This window comes from Gopherus flavomarginatus, chromosome 3 (genome assembly GCF_025201925.1).
Source record: "Gopherus flavomarginatus isolate rGopFla2 chromosome 3, rGopFla2.mat.asm, whole genome shotgun sequence".
Taxonomy (NCBI): domain Eukaryota; kingdom Metazoa; phylum Chordata; order Testudines; family Testudinidae; genus Gopherus; species Gopherus flavomarginatus.
In genome coordinates this window covers 184048635-184075679 of record NC_066619.1, presented here as the reverse complement: position 1 = coordinate 184075679, position 27045 = coordinate 184048635, and the positions used below count along the sequence as shown (strand labels likewise).

The 27045-nt window shown below is 39.8% G+C and overlaps 1 protein-coding gene across 7 annotated transcripts in view; it reads right to left on the bottom strand.

The window, feature by feature from the left end:
- The window catches only part of SPATA5 (spermatogenesis associated 5), a 313506-nt gene extending 286489 nt beyond the window's left edge, over nucleotides 1-27017 (bottom strand). For 6 of the 7 annotated variants that reach the window (XM_050946311.1, XM_050946313.1, XM_050946318.1 and 3 more), the window contains exons 1-9: nucleotides 26859-27017; nucleotides 24727-24851; nucleotides 23936-24093; nucleotides 17430-17488; nucleotides 15538-16170; nucleotides 12122-12251; nucleotides 11333-11389; nucleotides 10069-10192; nucleotides 5763-6018 (exon numbers count right to left, since the gene is read on the bottom strand). In XM_050946311.1, the coding sequence (XP_050802268.1) occupies nucleotides 5763-6018; nucleotides 10069-10192; nucleotides 11333-11389; nucleotides 12122-12251; nucleotides 15538-16170; nucleotides 17430-17488; nucleotides 23936-24093; nucleotides 24727-24851; nucleotides 26859-26988 (1672 nt within the window). In that variant the 5' untranslated portion in view covers nucleotides 26989-27017. The remainder of the gene's footprint in view (nucleotides 1-5762; nucleotides 6019-10068; nucleotides 10193-11332; nucleotides 11390-12121; nucleotides 12252-15537; nucleotides 16171-17429; nucleotides 17489-23935; nucleotides 24094-24726; nucleotides 24852-26858) is intronic. The other variant, XM_050946312.1, reaches the window with a different exon arrangement.
- Between the last annotated feature and the right edge of the window lie 28 nt (nucleotides 27018-27045).

Below are 27045 nucleotides of genomic sequence, written 5' to 3'. Positions count from 1 at the left end.
CTCTAGCCCCAAAACCATGGCTTTGTTAACTGGTTCAGAATTAGGCCCAGATCCTGCAAAGAACTCTGCGCAGATAGACCCCTGAGACAATATAGAGCTCCCCACTGAAGTCCATGGGGACCTGCCACTTGAAGCTCCTTGCAAGCCTGAGGCCATAGGGCCTGATTCAATAACAAAAATAAATGCAAGTCTTTCCAATATTAACTGTTTACTATACGTGAATCAGCCATTACAGGAAGGTGCAATGCATACTTTGTCCATGGCTTACACAGCTAATTGCTTTACAGTATAGCTGTGGTTTTCAATTTGTGGACCCCTAAAGTTTGCTTTTTCCATTTGCAGACCCCTAACAAATTTTGAATGCAGATGTACACCCCTTTGGAAATATAGGCATAGTGGGGGCTCACAGACCAGAGGTTGAAAACCACTGCCACACAGAGGAACAGTAAACCAGGAATCCTGGTTTCTCTTTCTGGCTCTTAACAGGTCTGGTGTGTGTGGGAGGGGGGCGGGGGAGAGTGTCTAGTGATTACAGATAACACAACCAAGCACATAGATCACATATTTATTATGAAAGGCCATGTGGCTGACCTAAGTGAATGAGACTTGCCATGTTATAGACCCCGTTCTAGTACCAGCTCTGCCAAAAAGTGACTTTGTGCAACCTCTCAGGATATCTACACTGTGCTGCAGCGCAGACTGCAGTGGGGTGTGAATTGAAGAGCGTGCCAAAATGTTGCACTATAACTTCCCCATGTGGACACTGCTGGTACGAACTAAAAAGTACCTAGTGCACATTAACACAGTCCTGTTTGAAAGAAGACTGTGTTAATGCAAACTAGGTACCTTTTAGTTTTGCCATCAGCATCCAAATGGGCCAGCTAGAGAGCAAAATTTTGGTGCACTCTGCGATTCAAATCCCCATAGTCCGCACAGCAGGACAGTGTAGACAAGCCCTTAATTACCTTATCTGTAAAATGGATTAATAATACTTGCCTGCCTCCTAACATGCGCCATGCTCAACAATCAGGGCTAAGAAGTGCAGAGATACTCAACGACAGTTTAGTAGTGTTGCCAGCTTACACGATTTTATTGTGAACCTCATGATATTTGCAGGGCCGGTGCAACCAATAGACGAACTAGGCAGCCGCCTAGGGCACCTAGTGGTTGAGGGCGCCTAAAAGCCCACTCAGGCAAGGAGGTGGAGTGGAGGTGAGCTGGGGCGGGGGGCGTGGGCAGGGCCGCCCGCAGTAATGGGGGGGGGCGCACAGGGGAACCGCTCCCCATCCCAGATCACCTCCACTCTACCTCCTCCGCTGAGCACACAGCCACCACTCTAAGTCTCTTCCAATCAGGGCCGCAAGCCTGGGAGGGGAGGAGAATTAGAGTGGTGCCAGCCTGCTCAGCGGAGGAGGTGGAGCCGAGGGGAGCTGAGGCGGGTTCCCCGGGCGGGGTTAGCTGCCGCTGGAGCGAGGGGGGGAAGGGGAGAGGGGCGGCAGCTGCTGTAGTGGGGGGGCTCCCCGGGCGGGGGGCTGGGTTAGCAGCCATGGTGTGTGTGGGGGGGGGGGGGGGTTAGCTGGGTGGGAAGGTGGCGCAAGGTGAAAGAAGTTTTGCCTAGGGCGTGAAACTTCCTTGCACCAGCCCTGGATATTCGGTGGTTTTTCCATAACATGGAGCAAGGATGAATACAAGTCAATTTTTGTGAAAAACAACAAAAACAACAGATTTTTTTTAAAATTTTGTTAATAAGACGTTTTTCCTTTTTAAAAATCAACCTGTTCTAAAAAAATCTGACTTGAATCCAAAATATGTTAAGGCCTAAACTTATCATCATCATCTTTAAGCATTTAAATAAAAATAAATATGTTGAATCCATTAGCCATTACCAAAAACTGAGTTAAAGGCTGCTTTTAGAAAGAATCAGAAGAGAAATATCTAACTTTTGAGGTTACACTTTATAAGTATGGGCACAACAGGTCATGTACTGTGTATTAAGGGTTTGTTTTGTTTAATACAAATAAATGTTATATGTTGTGTGTATTTAATTAAATTCTAGTCACCATCCTAATACAGATTGACACAAATCATGAGCAAAAAGTTAATTATCTAGTAAATAAGCTATATATCATTCACTATATCCTAACATATTAAAACATTTACAATTAATAAGAATCTGAAAATATTAAAATCACTTAAATACCTGTTACAGTGTACCCTCCACAACAGCAAAAAGATGTATGAAATTTCATGTAAAGGCTCTATTTAGCTATAAATCAACATGTTTTTGTGGTTCTCTCAACCAATGAGAATGCTCCTTTCTTTAGAAAATACCGTATATACTCGATCACAAGCTGCTTCGTTTATAAGCCAACCTCGACCAAAGATGGATAAGTAAAAATTGAAAAATTTTATAACCCATTCATAAGCCAACCCTATAATTCAGGGGTCACCAAACTTGGCTCTGGGGCCATCAGGATAAGCCACTGGTGGGCCAAGATGCTTTGTTTACCTCGAGCATCTGCAGAGACAGAGGTAAACCTAAGTAAACAAAGTGTCCTGGCATGCCAGCTGCTTACCCTGACGGGCTGGGACAGCAACTGGTGGGGAAATTTATTTTTGGGGGTGGGGAGAAGCTGGGAGTCAGGGGAGTAACCCCTGTGACCACCCTCCACAAGACATTACTCCTAGCCCAGGACCCTCACACTCTCCCCATCCCATCCCCTCCCACCTTATCTGGGGAGGATGTCTCTGGCCTCGCTGGAACTGCTCCAGCAGGCTGGGAAGCACAGCCACAGCCTGCTCCAGCAGGCCAGACCGGGCAGTGCGGCCATAGCACGGTCCAGCGGGCTGGGCCGGGCAGCACGGCTGCAGCATGGTCCGGCACCCGGGCGGCATGGCCACAGTCTGCTCTGGGGGACAGGGCCAGAGCTGCAGCTGCTTCGGAGGCTAGGGGGAGAGCAGCATGGCCAGAAGCAGACACACTTTGGCCCCACCTCTTCCCTTCTGGCTTTGCTGGCTGTGCTTCCTCTTCTTGCTCCCTCTGTTGGGGGAGGGGCTGTGTCCCACCTCTCCCTCTCTATACCCGTTCATAAGCCAACCCCCTTTCCTAGTGCTTCCCTTTTTTACTAAAAAAATTCAGCTTATGAACGAGTATATACGATAAACTTTTCCAGGTGTAATTTCAGTTATTTAAATAATTGATTTTAGTCAAATCTTTCACCTTGGAGGTTTGAATCATGATATAAATCACTTTGATTTAAAATCAATCCACCCTGGAGATTAATGATAATCTCAGGCTTCATTTTTAAAAACAAAAAGTACATTTCTAGCCTTCTTGGATGCAAAGTTTGAAAATGTGTCCCCCATGTATCTGAAAGGGTCAAAAATCAGAAGGGCAAATAAAAAGAACCCAAAATGTATTATGTTTAAATATCTCATAATTCAAGTGAATTAAAGTCAACTGAACTAAGGCCACTTTGATTCTAAATGATAGTGTCCACACAAGAGTTGAATGCATTTTAACTAATCCACTTTTCATTCATAGTATTAGTTAATTTGGATTAATCTTCCTGAGTGTCCCCATGTAAACACACTATTAGAAAAACCTGGCATATAATGAAATGTCATAGGCAATCTTAACTATATGTGCAGTTGCCATATAGCACTGGGTTACCATATCATAAACAGATTACCTTCTGCTCATAAAAATAGCATACATATAAAATTATGTAGGTTTTCAGTACAATTGTTAAGAATGAAGAGTTCTCAAGAAGCAGCTTAAACTTGTTATGAGCACATAAGTATATTTAGATGTAAGATTGTTAGGTCAGGAACTGTCTTTCCATCGTAAATGCATGTGTAGCGCGCCCAGAACACTGGGACCATGATTCTCAACTGGCACCTCTTGGTAATATCTCAATACAAATAATAAATACTACTACTACATACTATAAATTGAATTTATATTTTTTGTGGTCAAACTTAAGGTGGTCATGTGAATTCCCATTTTTTATTTGTACTCATATGCAAGTGTATTGTATGAAAGTAGCAGGCATTTCTAAAATTGTGAAAAAACCTTAACACAGGATTCTCTGATTTGTAATTGCTTGGATTATTTAGGAAGGCATTAAGCAATCTTAACTACATGTTTATGCAGCTTTTTGTGCTGTAATATACACAAAATATTGAGTTCAATTTTGAGCACCACATTACCAAAAAGGTTTTTGACAAATTGGAGGGAGTTCAGAGAACAAACAACAAACCTTATCTGGAGGCTGGAAAGACTTATTTATGAGAAAAGATTAAAAGACCTAAATATTTATAGTTTGGTTAAGTAATGAATGAGGTGATGGGGGGATATGATAACAGCCTACAAACATCTGAAGTGTGTAAACACCAAGGAAGGAGAGTTAATGGGTCATACAGAGACATAACAAGAAATAATGGGATAACACTAATCTATAAAAACGTAGGTGGAATATCAGGACACACTCCTGGACAGTGAGATGTATCATGCTGTGAAACAGTCTCCTAAGAGAAGTGGTTCAAGCCCATTGCTTGGGCCTTCAAAATAAGACAAAAGAAAACATTAGAAAATGTACCAGAAGAAGTCTTCACGGGTAACAGGGCAGGCTATCTACTATGTAGGCAAATCATTTCCATCTCTCATTTTTATGCATCTAAGATGAATATGCCATATATTTTTACAAGCTGCAGAAAGCAGCCTTTTTTTGCAAAGTACACATTCAAAAATGATAAAATTCAGACACTGTTGTTATATAAAATAAATATATATTAAATATATATATAAATAAAAAAAATTCATTTTCTACAAGTGTCTAAGCTAAAAAGTCTTTTTTTTATTTTTTATTTTTAAATTCTTTGAGGAGGAAAAATAAAACTAGCCAGCACACAGCTTCAAGGGCAGAACTGCATCTTCCTCCAGCACAGGTCACTCCAGGATAACAATTTACGAATATCCTTATAACAAAAATTCAATGTTTATTTTTTACAAAAAAAAAAATAGGTAAATTGTTTCTATTTGTATTACTATTGTAATACAAACTCTCTTAGTGCCTCACAATTTTGTTTACCGAGGAAAGAGCAGAGAAGCTCTTAGGAATACTTGGAAACAGTCACAATCCATTCACCAGTGGTTGGTCAATGCACTGACGAACAGCTTACAAGAGACTTTTTATATACTAAGCTAAAGATGACATGAGGATTCCCACTGTCTTTTTTTTTTAATTATTTTTAAAAATATTTTAAGTGCTTCTTAAAGATCTGGCAGCGTGGAGGCTCTCTCTTTGTCCATAGAACAATATGGCTAGGGCAGCAGACAACCAATATTCCTCATACTGCTCCCCTCTAGTGGGGAGAGAGTATTTCAGTCTTCATGTCCACTTAGCCCTTGACCAGACAACAGAAGTGCCAATGGTGAAAAGGGGGCTGAGAACAGCCACATGAGATGATGACAACTTTTGGTCTCAAAAACAGCCTGGGCTAAAGTCAAACTGTTGGCAGGAAAGCAAGAGGCTCCAGATCCCATTATCAACCCCCTTAACTATCCCAGTTTCCCAACAGTCTCTTAACTTTCTGAAGCCCTTTGTGGATTTTGTTATAAAAGTTTTACAAAAATATGAAAACAGAGGAAAGATTTCATTGTTTTGAGTCCCTCTGTGAGATGTACTGTGTGTACCATTAGCAGTCAAGTGGATTTTTAGAGTAAGTGAATTCTCAGTGGGACTAGTAGTATACCTTACCTGCTTCTTTGCACAAGGCTGCCAAGTCTGCTCCCACATAGCCATGTGCACTATCAGCCAGCTGCACCAACTCTGTTGTAGTCAACAGATGAGGAACCTTATTAAGAAGTTTTCTGAGGATGTCGAATCGGTCCTGGGCATTGGGGACACCGATTTCTATCTCTTTATCAAAACGCCCAGGTCTGCGGAGTGCTGCATCCAGTGCATGCGGACGGTTTGTTGCGCCCAGTACCAAAAGTTGCCCTGCACTATCTTCCTAATGAGATAAACAGAAAAACAAGTTTGATTTTAAAATGATGTTAAAGACCTCACAATTTACACATACTTCAACAGTAATGATAACCTCCCTTGCATAATTCTTATGAAAAATAGATATTTGTTCAGATAGCAAACTAGAGCCTTCTTCTAACCCCAAGAGAGTAAGTAATAATAATACACACATAGCACTTTACAACTCATAAGATGAGGAATCTTCATGTGCTGGAACGTTTGGGACAGGGATTGAGCCCATGGCATCAAGATGTGGAGGATAACATTGTTCCCATTGGAGCTGAGCAAAGTAATTTCAGTTCCACAGGAAATTTCTATATTTCAACATTTGTTTTTGTCCAAAATTGGGAGAAACAGTTGAAATATCTTAATTTTTCATAGGAGGCAGAGTTCTGAACATTTTCAATTCAGAAATGAATAAACGCTTTATTTCAGTTTGCTCTACTAACATGAAACTTTTTTTTGAGTCAGCTCAACATTAAACTGCATTTTCCTATAGTAGCACATTGCCTCATGGGAGCTGTAGTTCAGGGGCCTGATGCCACCATGGCCTCCAGACTACATCTTCCGTGATGCACCTCCATACATGTGACTACCATGAGACACCATGCTGCTGAGTCCCAGGAAAGATAGTGCTGCATGTTGGGCAATATAATCATATCAGGGAACACAGCCCAAAGAAGAACATGGGAATATGAACTATATAAACCCCCAATTCAGTATAATAGGGAAATGAAGTTTAATATTGAGCTGACCCCAAAAAATTGTTTCAGGTCAGTTCAACAAACCAAAATATTTTGATTCAGATCAAAATGACCCAAGGGGGAAAAGAAAAATTATATGTATAAATTGGGGGAGGGGATTCCCACAAAAATTTCAAATTTTGCAGAAAACTGAATTTTCCCTTGGAAAATCATTGCAACAGAAAAATCCTGACCAGCGGTAGTTCCCATTAAACAGACAACATCACAAAATGGACTACAATGGGTTCCAGTAATCCTCTAGATTGTTACCTCTGAGATGAGATATGGATGACATCTATAACATTTATCTCCTCCTTTGACTACACCTACTACAACTCCCAGATGGATTAATCTCCTTAATGAAGGGGGAAGGAACTCTTTTTCTAATCCCCAGAAGTCAAAATTCTACAAAATCTTGGATGCTTCTCTCTCAGTCAGGTTTAATTTTCTGGCTCAACTGAGCCAGGTGGTATGACAGTCCTTGTCACCTCAAATTACCCAAGATGGTGGCCATTATTCTGATGAATATTCTCAGGCAGACAACCAAAGAGAAGGAAGCAATACAGAAATTCAAACTGTCAAGCGCAAACAGAAGAAACCTCTAGTTACACTAGCCCATAAAGAGTATACAAATATACATCTTTCAGGTTAGTCAATGTAAAGTAGCAAATCAAGTTTCCAAAGAGAATTTATAATTCATTAACTGATTCACTCATTAAGACCCAGAAGCACCTCACCCTCCTCAAGTATTTTTATTCGTAAATGTTTATTATGAGAACATTTTTCTCTGGAAATAAGAAAAAAACTAAAAGCACTAAAGCTAAAAAAATTTAAGAGTTTGAAATTAAAGTATTTCAAAAAGGGAACTATTACATTAGCAATCATAATAAATAATATTTTCCTCCTTTTTTTTTAAGTGACCCAAAAAAAAAAAAACAACCGAAGATGACACTTTTTTTTTGGGGGGGGGGGGGGGGGGAGGGGAAATGGAGCAGAAATTCATAAAGTAATTCCAGACAAAAGAGAAAGGACTCATCTCTTTACAAGGTATTCTATGCCCATTAGGCCAAGACAGACAGACAGACAGACAGACAGACAGACAGACAGACAATCTTCCTCCAGCATGGTACTACTCCTTAGGATAACCAGAACATACTGTGATCTATTTTGGAACAGGGATGAAAAGGTTGAGATTTGGTTTCTGATTTATAAAAGAAAAGGCTACCCTCTCCAAAAATGTGGGGCTCACTCAGTATTTAACTACATATTTCCAGACAGTGAAAATGGTCTTCCTCTTAGAAGAGGATCTGATTTAGTGGTATGTGTCAGAACATTTGTTCTAGGGCGATGACTGGGAAGGTCTTTAAATCATGATTTGAGTACCGTATATACTTGGTCATAAGCTGCTTCGTTTATAAGCCAACCCCCACCCCCAAGATGGATAAGTAAAAATGGAAACATTTTATGATCCGTTCATAAGCCAACCTTATAATTCAGGGGTCGGCAAACTCTGGCTCCCAGACCATCAGGATAAGCCACTGGTGGGCCGAGATGATTTGTTTACCTCGGGCGTCCACAGGCATTGAGGTAAACCTAAGTAAACAAAGTGTTCCAGCACGCCAGGACAGCAACTGGTGGGGAATTTTTTTTTTGCGGGGCGGGGGGGGGGCAAGCTGGGAGTCAGGGGAGTAACCCTGTGACCACCTCCCACATGATCCCACTCCTAGCCCAGGACCCCCACACTCTCCCCATCCCATCCCTTCCCATCTTATCTGGGGAGGATGTCTCTGGCCTGGCTAGAGCTGCTCCGGCAGGCTGGGCAGCACAGCTATAGCCTGCTCTGGCAGGCCAGACCAGGTGGTGCAGCCACAGCCTGCTCTGGGGGCCAGGGTCGAGTAGCATGACTGCACCCTGCCAGCCCCGGAGCTGCAGCTGCTTCGGAGGCTGAGCGGGGAGCAGCACGGCCAGAAGAGGACAGACTCTGGCCCCGCCTCTTCCCTTCTGGCTGTGTTGCCTCCCCTTGCTCCCTCCATTGGGGGGAGAGGCAGTGTCCCACCTCTCCCTCTCTATACCCATTCATAAGCCAACCCCCTTCTCTGGGGCTTCCCTTTTTTACTAAAAAAAATTCAGCTTATGAATGAGTATATATGGCAATTCAGTAACTCAGCCAGATATTACAGGAGTGGCTGGGAGAGTTCTGTGGACTAGATGATCATGATGGTCCCTTCAGACCTTAAAGTCTACAAGTCTATGAAGTCAGAGGCACCACCATGCACTAGCAGGGTAGTGGACTAGAAATCGTAAAACCTATGTTTTAGCCACACTCACATTATCCTGCTGAGCAGCCTTACTCAATTCTCTCCACCTTTCTTTCTTTAGTTTTCCCATCTGAAAAGTGGTGCTATAGATGAAGAGCTCTATATAAGAGGTAAGACAGAGATTTGGAAGTGTGTTCAGAATTTCCTCAAAAAGACTCTATCCTTAGAAAGAAGATCCATCGGTCTTTGCCAATAGGAAATATCCCCTCCCTATAGCCTTATATAGAGCGCTATTTGAGCTGCCAAAACTTTATGCAGGAGATTAAGGGAAACTTGAAGTTAACATCCACAAGATTTTTATACACACTGCTTCTAACTCTATGCAAAAAAACACACACCTCACACTCCTATCATCCTTTGAAAGATCACTGAAGTCAACAAGGCCCTAAAAATTTATTATGGGAACTGAAAGGGTATCTTAATGTGGATTTTGGATCCCTCAGTAATCCAGGCCAGACGGAAAAAACAAAAACAAAAAAAAAACCCTACCAACAGTATTTTCATTTAATTTCCAAATAATCTGCTATCTGTTCTGATCTGACAAAAAGATGCCTCTGAAGTCTTACATTTAATCGCCAAAAATCAGAAAAGTGGGAGATGGGGAAGGACAAAAAGCAAATGGAAGAAGCTATACGTTTTTCTTTTGCAGTTCAAAAATGTCTCTGAATGTCAAAATATACACACGTATTATATTTGAGGTTTAATTTCTGTGAAGTGTCACAACAATATGGTGCTATACTCTTAAAATAAATGTAATTTACTGAAGGAAATCACTTATTAGTATTAACCCTATCTATAATTAGTAAGGGACATACATCTTCTCTTTCTTTTCCCTTAAATTCAATAAGGATATTAGATTGCTGTCTAAAAGTTTCTTCTGATTCATTTTATGCTGGCCTGATTGCTATAAAACCTAACGTAATTTATTCAGTTCTTCCCCTTAATACGCTAATTGTATCAATATACTTTACTTACTGAGCCAATGCCATCCATCAACGTTAGTAATGAAGCTACAATTCTTTTTTCTACTTCATTCTGAGCCCCTTCTCTCTTCGGACAGAGTGCATCCAGCTCATCAATAAATATAATTGACGGACGACTGAAAGAAAAATAAATAAAAGCAACTTATCTGCCAATTGTACATAGTAGCATTTAAAACATTTAGGCTTCAATTTTCAAAACTAATGGATATGGACACTCAATTACCATTAAAATTAATGGGCATCCAAACCTCCAAGGTGACTGAAACTTTCAAGCCTGAAATATGTGTCTGCTCCAATATACAACTCTGCAAAATTTTATTGTTCTCAGATTCTATACTGATCTTATTTCTGCTTACAAGTAAAAAGATGGCTTTTCTAGTTGCTGTCTCTGCAAATTTAAACTGGGACCTAAAAGTCAAGCTGGGTTCTCCCTTGCTCCTGTCCTCAGTTGAATTTGGCCCTCCAAATGAATTTAGTTTACAATTCTATTGGTTAAACTTGAGTGAAAATATGTTAGTACTGAACCTGGCCCTATAGGTACAGTCACACATGGTTCAGATAGCCATTAAAAACACTTAAGTACATACTACTTGCCCATAGTAATCACAACTTTCATGACCACGCCAACAGGTTTTTCAAAAAACACAATATTAAAATTCTGTAAGATTTTAACAAGATTTTTGTTTTTCTGCTCAATGATGTCAGTGACAAGTTTCTACCATTTGTTTCTATGACGAAATATGGGTAAAACAGAAGATGGGCTTCTCTGATTTAAACTAAATGAGTCTCTCGTTTGGCTCAAGTGGCAGAACATTTCCACTGGAAATCAGAAATCAGCCCAAATTAAATCTTTGCATCTAAACATCCTTGGAACTAAAGTAAACAAACTTCGGATCTGGATCCAATCTATCCGGCTTGGGTTCCTTTCTACTGCAAACGAGAATTCTGAGTTCTAACGCCAACTAGGAGGAGAATGTAATGTTTTATTTAGGACACATGCTAATTGGTTTAGAGTAATATACAAATGACATTGCATTTCTAATAAGTGACCAAAACCATTAAATTTGTAGATTAGAACATCATTACTCTCCTTTGCACCAAGATGTAATAAATAAAACTTATCTACATTTAAAAAACCTTTGCAGGAAAAATATTACAATCCAGAGAACTTCATAAGCTTTTTTTTACACAATAATATTAAAATTAGTATCACACATGAACATGTATGTAATCAGAACAATCTACAATGAATGTACCGTCGAGAGGCTTCAGCAAATATCTGTCGTAATCTTGATTCAGTCTCACCATAAAACCTGAAACAAACACAATATTTTAGTAACAAAACTTTTAGTTTTCCAAGCTGGGGCAGGACTCTATTCCTTGAGTTTCTACAAGACGGTCTTCAAACCTTCAAAGCATCCCAGAGAATGTGTGCCTTGTCACAAAGGTTATTTTAAATTTGCATTTCCACTAGGATAAGAGACTAAGGCAAAATTTATACTAATTTTTTAAAATGTGACCCATCTGTAGCCAACAAAAATTAGGGGGAACAGTTTCTCCCCATTAGGTCATAGAGATTCTAGTTTTTCCACAACTAAACCAATGCTGCCTAGACAAATTCTCATCTATAGCCTCATCCTTTATTTTACTGTGCTTTAACAAACAATCCTTTTTCCTTGTTCGATATACAACTGGCATGCAGACGCAGTTCTAATTATCTTACTAATTATTTATCAAATTATTTCCTTTTTCCCCCCATTCTCTGCCATACACACCTCTCTGCACTGTACTAGATAAGATTCCTCTTCAAAGGAATGATGAAAACAGCCTCCTGTTACTTCATTTCACTGGGAGGTGACAACTATAATTTTCACTCTAGAACAATAAGCAGCATAATCCCTTCCCCATGAACTTCTGAGACTTGGGACATACACTGGACCCAATTCTACATATTTATACACTGTGGAACTCCAATGGATATAAGTCTGTACAGAATTTGGCCCAATGTCTCTAAGTTACTGATGTAATAAATTAGATGAACTTACTTGCTTATAATTTCAGGACCATTAATAACTGAAACATGGGCTCCCACTTCATTTGCAACAGCTCTAGCAATCATGGTCTTCCCAGTACCTGGGGGGCCATACAGTAGCACCCCTCTAGGAGGAGGAATTCCTTTAAACACAAACAGAGAGAAAAGCGTTACTTGTGCTTAAGGCAGTTGTGAACAAATCAAATCACCATGCTCCACCGCTCTACAATATACATGTCTACATTACCGATTTCTATATTCTACACGCTTCTATTTAAGAAATATAGGTATATACTAATTTTTAATAAACCTATTATATAAAAATGCTATTTTTCCCAATAATCCTATTGAAATATTTCTGATTGAAAGCCTAGCACTAATTAAATCTTTATTATGTTACTCAAGATTCCTACAATATTGTTTGTACAAACCTCCAGCACAACAAAACCCACTCCACTTCATTACAGGTACACACACCCTAAATAATAATATTAAAATGACTGGAAATACCAAATATAAGAATGAATGTGCTTCTGTAATAGCAAATATTAGACTGGGGATAGATGACAGCTACTGATGAGCACAAAGGTCAAACAAGGGCATCTGCCAGGAATGTCGGTAAAACAAGGTGTTTCTGCATATAATTAAAACAAGAGAAACTACAGCCAAACTGGGAGGAGACACAGGTTCGGAACATAAGTATATTCCGGAAAAATTAAACGATTTATGCCTAGAGTCCAATAAAACAGGCACACACCCAAAAATTAAAAAACAAAAGTTTAAAAGACAAAAATAGGTGGACTAGAATTCCTGACAATGGATCTTGGCAGAATGAGCATTACTGAAATATGGTAGAATGACAAATGGTCAATGAAATATTGTAAACCTGGCAATAAACTACACAAAGAGGACCAATTATACTACAGAGGTGATGGAATAAAATCTAACGAGATAAATTTCCTGAGAACTATGGATTCTATATGGATAAGCCCAACCCCTAGGAGTACATATGCAAGTAGAACAAAAAACTAAACATTAATTGACAAGAATTAGGAAGAAACTTCCTCTATTGCCAGGTTACTCCTTAATGTCCACCGAGGGAATTGTTGCACATTCCTCTGATGTATCTGATGCTTGCCAATGTGAAGGAAAGAGACCAAGTGTCTGGTCTAGTATACAATCCCTATGCTACTGTACTGTAGATAACCACATACAATAACTCCTCACTTAAAGTTGCATTTTTCAGGAACATAACTCCAACGTTAAGTGAAACAATGTTAAACGAATCCAATTTTCCCATAAGATTTAATGTAAATGTGGAGGGTTAGGTCCCAAGGAAATTTTTTGGGGGCAGACAAAAGGCATTATATACTGTACAGTACTGTACTGTGGTTGGGAAGTGCCCCTGGTTTACCCCACACAGGCACAGCCTGCTGCAGGCAAGGATGCTAGGAAGCACCTTTGCATGCAGCAACGGCAGCTTCCCCGGAGAAGAACAGGCTTGGACTTTGCCTGGAATGCTCCAGATCTGCCTCTTCCTGTCCCTGCTCCACTCCAGCACCCCTTCTTCCCACTCCCACTCCACCTCCTCTCCGGAGCATGCCACATCCCTCCCCCCCAAAATCCTAAGTGCCTCCAAACAGTTGTTTGGCGGTGGGGGAAGGGCTGGGAGGGAGGGCGAGGAGGCGGAGAAGCGGAACTTGTGCAATGCTCCCTTGTAAAGTCGCTGCTCTTCCACACAATCTTACAAACAGGCAGCCAAACGACATTATAAGGCAGCATTGCACAACTTTAAACTAGCATGTTCCCTAATTGAGCAGGGACGTAACATTGAAACAACATTAAGCGGGATGACATTAAATGAGGAGTTAATATATTCAAGCCTAATGATCTTGAAGTAAATATGGGGCTTGATCATCTCTCTGATGCCATTAGCAGAGGAAATGCTGATTATCCAGATGTCACCTGCGGTATGGAACGGGATTTGCAGCAGCATCCCTTCCTTGTCCCTGACACATGAAATCCTCTGGTGCATCTGTGGACAGAGCATGGATGGGCATTCTCCATTGCATCATCCCACAGAAACCCAGAGGGAAGCCTTAAATAATATAAACTGGCACACTCATCATTATCTTACATGGATTGTCCCTCTGTTCCAACAACCCATATCCTCCCAGAGGAGAAGCAATGGAGAGGTATAGGGCCCCTGCAATGAATATAATATAATATATGGAGATATACTTATCTCACAGAACTGGAAGGGACCCCGAAAGGTCATCAAGTCCAGCCCCCTGCCTTCACTAGCAGGACCAAGTACTGATTTTGCCCCAGATCCCTAAGTGGCCCCCTCAAGGATTGAACTCACAACCCTGATTTAGCAGGCCAATGCTCAAACCACCGAGCTATCCCTCCCCAAATTCTGGCCCATATCCCAAGACCACATGGATCTCAGAACATACGTGGGTCGGGGAGTCAAACACCTTGGCCATTCCAGAGAGAGACAAGTAATCCCCCTACTGACATAATGATTCTGAAGGTGAAAATCTGGTTATTTCCCTCACCTTGGCAGATTTGTCTCACCTAGGGCACAATCCCTCCACACAAAGTGATTTATGGGTCAAAGCAGACAACAGGGTTTACTTCAAAACCCTGTAAGAACAGCAGCCACACCACTCTCCCACCCCTATCTATTCCCTTTCTAGAAAAACCTCCCTGGGACTTTAACTTTTCCTAGAAATTATGGATAGAAAACACCTATTAAGATCATCTAATCCATCTGTGCAAATCAAGGATTATTGTTCCCTACAGTACTCTCTAGTGCTTTGTCCCATCTTGTTTTACATTGTCCCAAGCACTGTGATTTAATCTAAGAAAACATCATAATAAATAATTTTAATGTTTAAATCATTGCATCCTTTCCTATACTCATGGGTGAACTGCACTATATTCTTTTCTATAATGTGCAGACAGAGGGAATTAAAAGGGGAGGGGGATGAGGGTAAAAACTAGAATTTGATTGGCTAGACAATCTTTACATTGAATGCCCCCTCCTTTTTTTTTTTTTAAAAAGGGTACTCTATAAAAACAGACTTTAAGCAGTGAAGTTATAGAAGAGTACCTGTATTTTTCAAGTGACTCAGTCTATAACTCCTTGCTGCTTGTCATGAGTTCCCACAGGTAACTACACCTTCACAGACTCTTCTCTCTAAGGCATGATCCTTACAACTTAAACAATTGGTTATTTAAAAAGGAGCTGTAAAGAAGATCATTATAACAGAGTTTAGTTGGGAACTAAAGTACATCAAATCCGTATCATGCAGAGAGAGTGTGTGTTTCATGTAGAGTAAATTGTTAATATGGGTGAAAGAAGTGGTAAGTTAAAGAAAAACATTGTCTTAGATTAAGAAAACCAACTCTTAGACATCATACCGTAACACTTAAACAATTCAGGCTGCTTCAGGGGCAGTTCAATTGTTTCTCTAATAGTTTGTAGCTGGCTCCTTAAACCACCTATCATGTCATAGGTAAGGTTAGATAGGTAAAGTTCTTCTGTTGCAATGGTCCGATTCTCCATGAAATTGACTCTAGTTCTTGAAGAAATGAAGTAAAATGTATCCAAATTGCATTTTGCTCCAGTGTTGCCAGTGGGTGGCAATCTCACACTGTCTTCATCTCTGACTGATTCAGAACAATCAATAAGGTCTCTGACATTCCCCTCAGCACAGAACTCATCTGTCTGGTCATAATCCTGCTCACCCCCTATCATCACAGCATTTGAAGTAACTGGTGAACTTTGAGCCATCGGCTTGCATGGAGTGTTGGTAGATGCTCCTTCCTGGTTGTCTTCTATGTCCAACTTTCTGAGCTGCAAAGATAAGTTTAGAGCACTGCTCTCCAAGTCAGTCTTCCCAAGGACTGGCTCTTGTGTTTCACTGAAAACAGTACTTCTCTGCATTTTCAGCAGCGCCCCATCCGTTCCTTTCACCCTCGTCACCATCAAGTTGCAAGGTTTGCCATAGAAGGTGAGATGCAAAAGGTTGCCTGGCAAAACTATCTTCCCATCTACAAGAAGATTAAATTTTAGTAAACAAAAAAAACCAAAAACATTAATCTTATTTTCCAGCAATAATTTTCAAATATGAATTAGAACAATTTTTCATCAGTAAACCTCTAAACCAGATATCACAAATTAACTGTCCTAAAAGACAAAGTGATAAAAAGACGGGAAAATACAATTCTCATCTAAAATTATCCCTTCAAACATAGCCAGCCTCCACAAGGATAAATATTCTGAATGACTGGCCATTGGTATATTTCTGGTTGTTTTAAATTTTGGAGCTCATAAAAAGCTACAGATTATATTTCAAGAAAAGACAGTTCCTTAAGCTCTCTATTTATTAGTGTCTTCCACTGTTTCAAGATTTATCACAAGTCTTATGAGACAGGATGCTTTACTTTAAATCCCAGCTCCTGGAGTCATGTGCTTATGTGAGAAGCTCAGCTCTCTCTTTCTTTAAAAAAATAAAAAATAATAAAATAAAAAAAAATTAGCCCTCCTGGTTGCAGAGAGCAGCTTGAAAATGTGACCCAACTACAGCATAACAGCCCCAAATCAAAGGCAAATTAAAAATAAATTTTGGATTCTTTTTTATCACATAATTTTAATCCAAATCTCATGATTTTTTAACTTATGGGGTTGGCAATACCGCTATTAATCTATTGATCAAGTACAATCCAATGCTTCTACTCCATAGCAATTAAAAGTTTGAGTAGATGGACTAAACTTTTTTAGCTATGTAAGATAATTTCCTGTCCCTTCTTACTCACTCCTGGCTATCTACAAAACAAAGAACGTAAGTTTTGTCCAACATGATGGGAGGCTCAGGGTGTCAAAGATGCTGAATACACTAAAAACTATACTCAAACTCATGGCAGAGTTTTGAATCCCCTCTCCTCATAACAGAAATAAATTCGTAACCACAATTGTTGGGAGTGCATAGCATTATAATGCGGAAGACCAAGAAAGACTTTTAAACCATCTCAGAATGAACTGACAGCAGCCTTGATGGACTGAAAACTATGTTTCATGCAAGTATATTATTTGATATTCACACCGTACTGAGGTGATGTCACTCAGAATGAATAAGTCAATAAAAAGTTTAAGGACTTTGTAAAACAAGCTAGAGTCTTATGAAGTGCTGAAGAGGCAAAAGTCATTTTGGAATAAGCCTTTGATGAAGATAGTGGGTGACTGATATTTACTCTCAAAAAATGGCTTCTCTACTAAAATACATATGTAAAACAAAAAACAAACCACTTACCTAGATTTCGCAAAAGACAGGCAGACAAGTCTTCAACATTAATACAGGCGTCTTTGTCCCTGTGGTTATGATGAAAAACAATTTTACAATCCCCTAGTAAGTCTAAAAATAGAAATCAGTCTATAATATTGATAATCCACGATTTACTCATTAACAATAAATTCTTTGTTTTGCAGTATAGGATATAATTTAACTCTGCAAACAGAAGAAACTGACGGGCAAATTTACAATTTGCTCTATTTGACTCATTGTAGTCTAGTCATAAATACAATGTAAATATATTTGCTCTAAGGCTAACTAACAACCAGTTTAAATGTTAACATTTCTTTGGATTTTTCATATAAAATACTATATTTACAACAATATAAGTCAAGATTTATCATTCCTTAAAATGAGAAGCATGAGATACATATCTCCCCCAAGTGACTACTGTTCTGACTTACAGTGAGAGTGGTTAGTTCATTTACTGAATCAGTAAATGATTCAGAAAAAAACACTAATTTTATACCACAGGCCTGCAAATACTTCATACACGAGTAGTCCATTGATTTTATGGGCAATACATGCATTTGTAAAGGTAAGCACAAATGTGAGCATTTGCAGATCTGAGGACCAAGCCCTTTACTCCGACTGTACAAGGTTTTCCCTGCAGTATATTCTTTAGTACTGTACTTCATGCAATCCAGTTTTAAATGAGGGATGTTAAACCATTCACCTATCAAGAGTATCAACGGTCTAATACATTACATTCAGGATTTTTTTTCTGAGAGTTAGCCTAAATTGTCTCTCTCTCTGTTTCTTCCCTAATTTTACCTTGTTCTGTAACCATATTAAATAATTCTTCCACTTCCTTGGCATTTACATTTTACAACCTTGAAATACATGTAGGTGATCATCACTATCCTTTTTTCCCTTTACACTAAAAGAAAGAAAGATGCTTCTCAAAGACATAAATTAAACCAAAACTTTTTTTTTTAAAAAGAAAACATATCAGATACAGAAACTGCAACTAAAATTATGGTCAACAGAGGGAGCCCTAAGTCTACTAATCACAAAGTCTCTTCCCCAAATTTTTTGACTGATCATGGAGAACATACTAGGACAAGAAACATATCACAAATTTTTGAGAAACTTCAAGTCGCCATACAATTTTATGACCCTAATGCAGCAAACACGTATGTATTTAATTACCTTTACACATCTAAGTAAATCTCTTGCAGTCATTTAAACGAGTGGTTCTCAAGCAGGAGCAGGCTACCCCTGGGGATATGCAAATGTCATCCAGGGGGTATATCAACTCATCTAGATATTTGCCTAGTTTTATAACAGGCTACATAAAAAGCATCAGCGAAGTCAGTACAAACTAAAATGTCATCAAGACAAAGACTTTTACAGTGATCTATATACTATACACTGAAATGTAAGTACAATATTTATATTCCAATCGATTTTATAATTATATGGTAAAAAGGAGAGGAAGCAATTTTCCAGTAGTAGTGTGCTGTAACACTTGTATTTTTAGGTCTAATTTTGTACATAAGAACATAAAAACATAAGAATGCCCCTACTGGGTCAGACCAAAGGTACATCTAGCCCAGTATCCTGTCTTCCGAAAGTGGCCAGTGTCAGGTGCCCCAGAGGGAATGAATAGAACAGGTAATCATCAAGTGATCCATCCCCTGTCGCTCATTCCCAGTTTCTGGCAAACAGAAGCTAGGGACATCATTCCTGCGCATCCTGGCTAATAGCCATTGATGGACCTAACCGCCATGAATTTATCTAGTTTTTTTTTGAACCCTGTTATGGTCTTGGTCTTCACAACATCCTCCGGCAAGGAGTTCCACAGGTTCACTGTGCGTTGTATGAAGAAATACTTCATTTTGTTTGTTTTAAACCTGCTGCCTATTTCATTTGGTGATCCCTAGTTCTTGTGTTATGAGAAGTAGTAAACAACATTTCCTTATCTACTTTCTCTACACCAGTTATAATTTTATAGACCTCTATCATATCTCCCCTTAGCCATCTCTTTTCCAAGCTGAAGAGTCCCAGTCTTAGTAATCTCTCCTCACATGGAAGCCGTTCCATACCCATAACCATTTTTGTTGCCCTTTTCTGAACCTTTTCCAACTCCAATATAGACTTTTGAGATAGTGCAACCACATCTTTACGCAGTATTCAAGATGTGGGCGTACCATGGATTGATAGAGAGGCAATACGTAAGCAAGTACTTTTTAAGTGAGGTGAAAGTTGGGGTACGCAAGACGAATCAGAATCCTGAAAGTCGTACAGTAGTTTGGAAAAGTTGAGAAACACTGATTTAGACAACATGTGTGCACAAAATTAAGAAAGATAGAACTGTTTGCAGCAGGAGAGACTACATTTATACTTATTTTACAAATTTGGTAGTCTTACCAGAAAACATAGTGTTAGGGCCAGTAGTAATTAGAGTGACCTTAGGATGCAGCCTACCATTTCTTTCTTTACATATTAATAGAATAATTCTAGAAGCCCAGCAACTGGAACAAAACATAATGGAGGTGAAAAGTTTGGTTTCGGAAAAGTCTCAGCACTCTGCTTAGGAAAAGTTTCTAAAAGATTATTATAACCAAACATATTTTAGAAATTAGGAAGAATTCCATTGGCAGATCTCTTTTAGGGAAAATCTATTTCATAAAAATGTTACAGCTGAAAACGCAGGAAGGCATGATGTATAGTATTCACATACAGTCACTAAGTTTATTTTATTCACTTTATTTTAAAACACCTACCTTTCTGGTGGAGGGTTTAAATGAAATGAGCATTTTCCACTAGTTAACTAAACTAAGGGGGGCATGTAACACTAAGCAAGCTTTCTATAACCTTTGCTGTGCTGTAGCTTAAAACGGTAGTTATATTTTTTCTCCTTATTAGAAAAAAAAGAATAGCAAGCATACCATATGGAGTTAGTAACAGGAGTTTGTGAAATATACAGCAAAGCCATCTACAACAATTAGAGTAGGACAACTGGCCTGATTATGTTACTGACACTGGCAGTGTGTGCCTCTAGAGTATTAAAATGTGTTTGCCATCATTTCTGGGATGCCAATTTGCATGAGCGTAGCCTCTCCATAAGGACAATCATATGGTTAGACCTGAAATTCACGGGCTGGGCAGGGATAGGGAATATAGTTCACAAAAATTAATATCACACAGTAATAAAAACTAATATTCCAGGAATCTTTAAAAAAAAAAGTTTGAACTGAAACATTCCCCACCAACCCACATGTTGTGCCAGTGAAGTATTGTCAATACTGCAAGATCAAAAATCATGAGACAGATCAACAAAGATCAAAAGATTAAAAAATAAAAGTTAAAAAAAAAATCAAGCAGCCTCATGATTTTAAAGCCTATTTGTTTTGGTGGGTTTACTCCTCCCCCCCTTGTCTAAGTTGCAAGTTGAAAATTCAAAGTGAAATGTAAAAAAACTGCACTCAACATGATAGTGTCATCCCTTATTCTTCCTGTCTGATGGAAAGGTCATTCCTCCCAATTCCCTCCTCCATCCCATCACTGTTCTTCCCCTATCAAGCACCTTGAGTGCTCTCCTCAACTCCTCCTGTTTCTCTCCCTAACACCACTGCATGGTGCCTCCTAACAGCCTTCCAAACACACTGTGTCGTATCTCTTCCCAAGGCACTGTCGCCCTGCCTTTTTTCCTGGCCTCCTGGGCCTTTGCCTTGCACCTATCTCTCCTGCACTGTGTTCCCCCATTATCCCATTCTGGTCCCAGATCCATTATCCCATTTCTGTCCTCTGTTCCTCTGCCCCTGAGCCTTGCTCCCATCATCCTATCCTGTGTCTACAGCTTCCCACACAGAACCAATGGCAGGAGACAGTTCTTCAAAGAGTTGTTTATTTACAGCAGCGTTTCCCAAACTTTTTTGGCCACGGAACACTTTTCAGCCTATTACAGAATACTTATAATATTATTTTGTAGTTGTTTGGTTTTCAAGTAAAAAATTGCATTATTTATGCTCAAATATAGTTTATTTTATAAAACAAAGCAACAACAAAAATTTAAAATAACTTGAACTAACAATTTCTAACTGGAAAGTGCATATAAAGTAGTACAAAAATCAAGTGCAAGAGTCTTTCATGGAACACCTATTCACATCGTGTGGAACATCAGTGTTCCACGGAACATAGTTTGGGAAACGCTGATCTACAGGCTAGCAATATTGCTTTCTCTCTCGCGCACACACACACTCCCCCCCACGAGTCAGTGCTCACAAAATTATCAGACTGACTTGAAAATCATGACATTTTAAAATATAATCAATGTCAGGTTCTTTTTATTTGCTTTCTTGTGCCATGAGTCTTTAGGGTTCATATTTTCAACTTTCTCTCCACACATAGGACTGTCCTGGAGTCTACAGGAATTAAAAGATTAATCTTTAATTAAAGATGTCATGTGATGAAACCTCCAGAAATATAATACGTCCAACCAAGATTGGCAACCCTACGAGGTCTACAAACTCCTTTAAATAAAAAAAAAATAAAAAAAAAGCAGAGATTCTCACAAAAACTCATAAATCCAGGAGTTCAGTTTTAACAAAAATATGAAACATTCCAAGAGAGTCAAGGTAAAATTGTTAAAGCTAACAACACTGGAGTAGAGACAGGAACACTCTTTTCCTTCCTATGTCCCCTTAACTTTGGTTATTCTACCAGTCCAATACCAAGAGTGTGGAAAAAGGCTGGAACACTACTACTGCCACCTGGGGCTCCCCAGGGCCAGTTCCTGCTTCCCCACACCACATACTATGCAGAGCTGGGAACTCAGGCTCCACAGAAGACAGATAGCAGCAGCTCTCATGAGGGCAAGTGGAAGCTGCATTCCAGGTTGGACTACAAACAGTGGCCTATGGATAACTGCACACTTACACACATGTACCCCAGTTTGATTCCTGAGATAATAGCAGTGGTCTGCAAGGGGGTCTTCAAGGCTTAAACAAAGCATTAGCTGATGGAGTTAGAAAAAGCTTGACCTTAGCCGTCCACTCAGGGATTCCCTACATCTTCCTCTGAAGCATCTGGTACTGGCTACTGTACAAGACAGGATACAGAACTAGATGGACCACAGGTTTGATCCTATAGTCCTCTGAGAGCACAGACAGCTGTAACAATTATACAAAAAATAAAATAAAATCACAGGGCTCAAGTCTAGTTGCTCTACCTAAGCAAATGCAAAATCTACACTAACAGCATTGCCAGAGACAATTTACATTTTTAAAGGGAAGTTAGATTTGTAAAATTATTTCACCCTTCCTAATGTGAATACTCCACACTCACGTAAGTACTTCTTTTGGCCTCAACTACTCTATCAGTAAGGACTTTGCAGCATCAGCCTCTTAATTACAATATTCACAACACAAGTAACGACTTTTTCTAATAAGACTTTCAACAAGATGGCATCTCTTTCAAGCAGAGACCATGCTCATCCTTTAAAATAACCTGAAACCAAATTATAAACTTGTTTTGATTTTATGGTCAAAGAATTGCCTGAACCAACTTAGCACAACTTCTGTTGCTAAAGGAGATATTAGGTCAAGAAACTAATAAATATATAAAATGACTGCTAGCTCCTATTTTCTATTATCCTGACTTGCTTCCCTTTGTGATTTTATTTTTCCTTTTGGATTATCAACAACAAATTGTGATGGAGCATACAAACCCCACACCAGTGCCACAGGGGTGGAAGAGCTAACGTGGGCAGGGCTGGCCGTGTCCCTCTGGCCAAGGGTGGCATAAGGGTTTTAAAGCAGGAAGTTCCAAACTGTTGCTGGGAGAGAGCAGACAGCAGCTCTATAGCTCCCAAGAGAGACTCCTGGAAAGCTTCAGGGAAATTGCCCTCAAGGACACACGCAGATCCTACAAGACAACAGCACACTTTAATATACCAGCTAGGCAGGATGGGTTTGGAAAGCCCCAGAGTAACCAGTTAAGTGGTCAGTGCTGCTTCCTCAACCTCTCCAGGAGGTAGGGAATCTGAGACTATACTAAAAGGACTTAGGGAACAGGAGCTCCTTCAAACCCAGTCAGACTATTCCGCTCAGTTTAGTATCTCCAAGACTTCTGTTAATGCAGTTTTGCAGCACCCAGACAGCAGGAAGTGCCTATCGGTAACCTGAGAACTGAGACACAAATATGCAATTTATAAACGGATACAGGCTACATTAAATTTTTCAGTCAGTCAATTTACCTAAAGCGCAACTCATCAAATCTTCTGAGTGCAGATTTCTCACAGGTCTCCAGCCCAGGAGGGGTTACAGGAAGCAGTACTATGCTACTTCCCAAAACAATATGAGGTCCCAATCCCATCTATACTTTAAGCATGAGTAGTCTCATTAAAATGCAAAATGGACCTGCATCCATCTACAATAGGCCTGAACTTGAGCTATAACACACAGATTCTAGAACAAATGCACATTAGGAGGTAAGGTAATGTGCACAGAAAAATTCCAAACCTTAGCTTCACATCTACTTCTTCTGCCTGCACCACTGCACCGACCACAGGCTGAACGGTGACTGCCTCACCAGGTTTCACTCGCAGATTCTTCTGGGTGATTCCACTTAGGCCAACTTTCCCTCCTGGGAAGCCTGCAACTGGCCAAGCTGTACAGACCTATATAGAGTTTCAAATTAAAAAAAAACAACACACTTGATGATTAAGAGCTTTTTTTTGGTTGTCATTCCCTAGTGAAAGGTGAAAAACCCTTCATGCCTTTTGAGTCAAACTCTACAAGGGATTAAGGACTGTGTTAAAATGAAATGTTCCACAAACAATTAGCACTGCACTCCTTAACGGCTGAACTAAATTGCTTTCTAAAAATATAAGGCTTAAATTTTGTGAGTGGAGAGAGAATATATAACTAAGAGTAGAGTTTTTCTGTAGATAATGGAAGAGCATTGTCAACAGTCTGGGGTTCATTCCCCTTCACTATTTAAAAAAAATAAATAAAATGGAGTGACTTAATATTCTTGAAAACAATTAATGGCACTAGCTAAATCCAGGCAACAAGCAATCAGAAGCTGTGCATAAATCTCAACACCAAGCAGCAAAAACAGCCTGATGCACAATTCATCTGCTTCTCCAATCCTGAAGTATAACACATAACTGCACTAAACTGTGTGGAGAACTAGAATTCAAAACTGGAATTTTGAAATCTCCAAACTCATCTCCCACTTGTGACCTAACTCCAATCCACCACTTAGCCAAGCACAAAATTAGCCTAACAGACAGGAAAAGAAATCTCACCTCTTGTTTCCCATCTGTACTGGTAAGCAAGACTGGTCGACCTATGCATATATTTGCTGATTTCATACTGTTGAGTCCTAGTTGCACAAGGACTCTTCTGTACATTGTAGGAACTTTGTCATCTGCTAAAATATTAGAGAAAATATGTCATTCTGTTGTACAATAAGTGAACTTAGTGCTTATAACATGTGCCAACTCAGAGGGAAAAGACTGGAAACAAAACTCCTCTGTTCTGACATGAAACAGTTGCATTGTCATTACCCTGCTGTAAGATTCACAACACAACAAAAACAAGTATGCCTGTTCAGTATCTACACTTATTCAGTTCTAACGCTAGAGAGTGAATCATAATGGTGGGTTTTGTGGCTTTAGCACATGAGTAATTGGACAGATAGCCACAATTAATTTCAAGGCAGCTTGAGTACGTGTCGCCTTTTGACTACCACTCAGATGGAAGAGGTTACAACTCCTCTTTATCTTTCTTGAAAGCCAGTTTCTTCCGGCATTCAGTCTCTATTTTTTTATTTGGGGGAGGGAGCGGGAGAGGAGCAGGGAAGACAGTTCTGTCCTATTCAGCTAGGTTTCTGAACAGCTATCAGATTATAACTTTTGGTCACTATCACCTTGCTCCAGATTTGAACTAGTGATACAGAGGAGAAGGTCTGCATGTCCCATTACCAATCCTACGATCTTTCAATATCTAATGTGGTGGACAGGTGGCAACTGAAAAGAACAGCACAACACAGGAGCCGTGTCTCTACGAAAATATTTCTGCAACAGAGCAATATTTTGTTTAAGTACTTGAGTCCACTAATGAATAGTTCAGTTTAATTGGGAGATGCTGCAGCAAGAAGAGGGTAAACAAAAACAGAGAACAGTATACTTTCATTCTTAAAGAAGCAATGAGCATGACTTTTTTTTTTTATCATTTAACATTACTGCTTTCTTACTTAGTTTTTAACTTGGAGAGGAGACTAACAGATTTATTTGGGCATAAGCTTTCGTGGGTAAAAAAAAATCTCACTTCTTCACAGAAGTGAGGTTTTTTACCCACGAAAGCTTATGCCCAAATAAATCTGTTGGTGTTTAAGGTGCCACGGGACTCCTTGTTGTTTTAGTTTTTAGCTTTACTTAGTAGTTTCTGTGGAGTTATTTATGTTTGAATAAATAGGGTTGCATACAGAAAAGACGAAAAAAAATTAAAAATCCAAAACCTTCATTTAATGGTATGGCCAATCTCAGTGGGTGGTAGCCTGCTCTCATACAAGCCTTTTAGTACCTGTTTTTACACTGAAGAACAGTTATATGGTTCCAATCCTGCAAATGCTTACACACAAGTCCCATTAAAATCAATGGGAATACTCACATGTGAGAGTATCTGCAAGATTAGGGCCTATATTTATTCCATACTACATACACTGTGCTGCATTGTAGCAAATGTGCCTTTTGGTTCCAGTCCTATCAGATCTATCCAGCATGCCTTTGCATGAGCATATGATCAAAACAGAGCCCTGAAGGGCACCAATGGCTAAATTGCAGCCTTACATTATAACCGCTGTGGTCTTATTTATGTTGCATAATTCACCGGATATATAACACTGTGTATGTTTATTAAATGATCTATAAATACAAACTAATAGTAAATGTTTGTATGCAACTCTGCATTTCAGATGGCACATAACATTTTTGTTTGCTTGTGTGTTTGTTTTTTGAAGAGGATACTGTCGACTCTAGCAATGTAGCACCAACTTTAAAGAAACTCATTTTTGAATCTGCATGACCCCCTTTCCCCAATACACACAGAGAGAGTTTTACTTGAATTTAAGTCCGTTTAGAATGCTACAACCCCAAAGTTGTGCTGATGTCTTGTAACCCAACAAGAAAATCGACTGGTCCAGGAAAGTCACAAAAAAGGTAAACAGTTGAAACAGGGAAAGCAAACTGGATTGTTGAAAAACTTCTTTCCCCCACACCTATTCTACAGGCTTTAAAGTCTCTTCCCCTAGGCACAGGGGAGGAAGGATTTTGCTGGGGGCAGGTGTGTCAAGCAAACTTTCCCCCCCTGCCCCCGGCACAGCGAGGGAGCCGCAGCCGCTTGGTTGGAGAGACAACACCTGCAGCTCGCCCCGTACCTTTTTCCAAGAAGTCTGCAGCAGCCAGCGTCAGCGGAGCAGGGGGCCGCTCTGCCGGCTCCGGGGGGACGCTGGGGGAGCCGCTCTCGGGAGGCAGCCGCCCCCTGCTCTTTCTTTTGGAGGCCGACATGGCAGGAGGAACCGGCCCGGCAGCGAACACGTGCGCAGCCCCTGGAAGTGCTTCCTA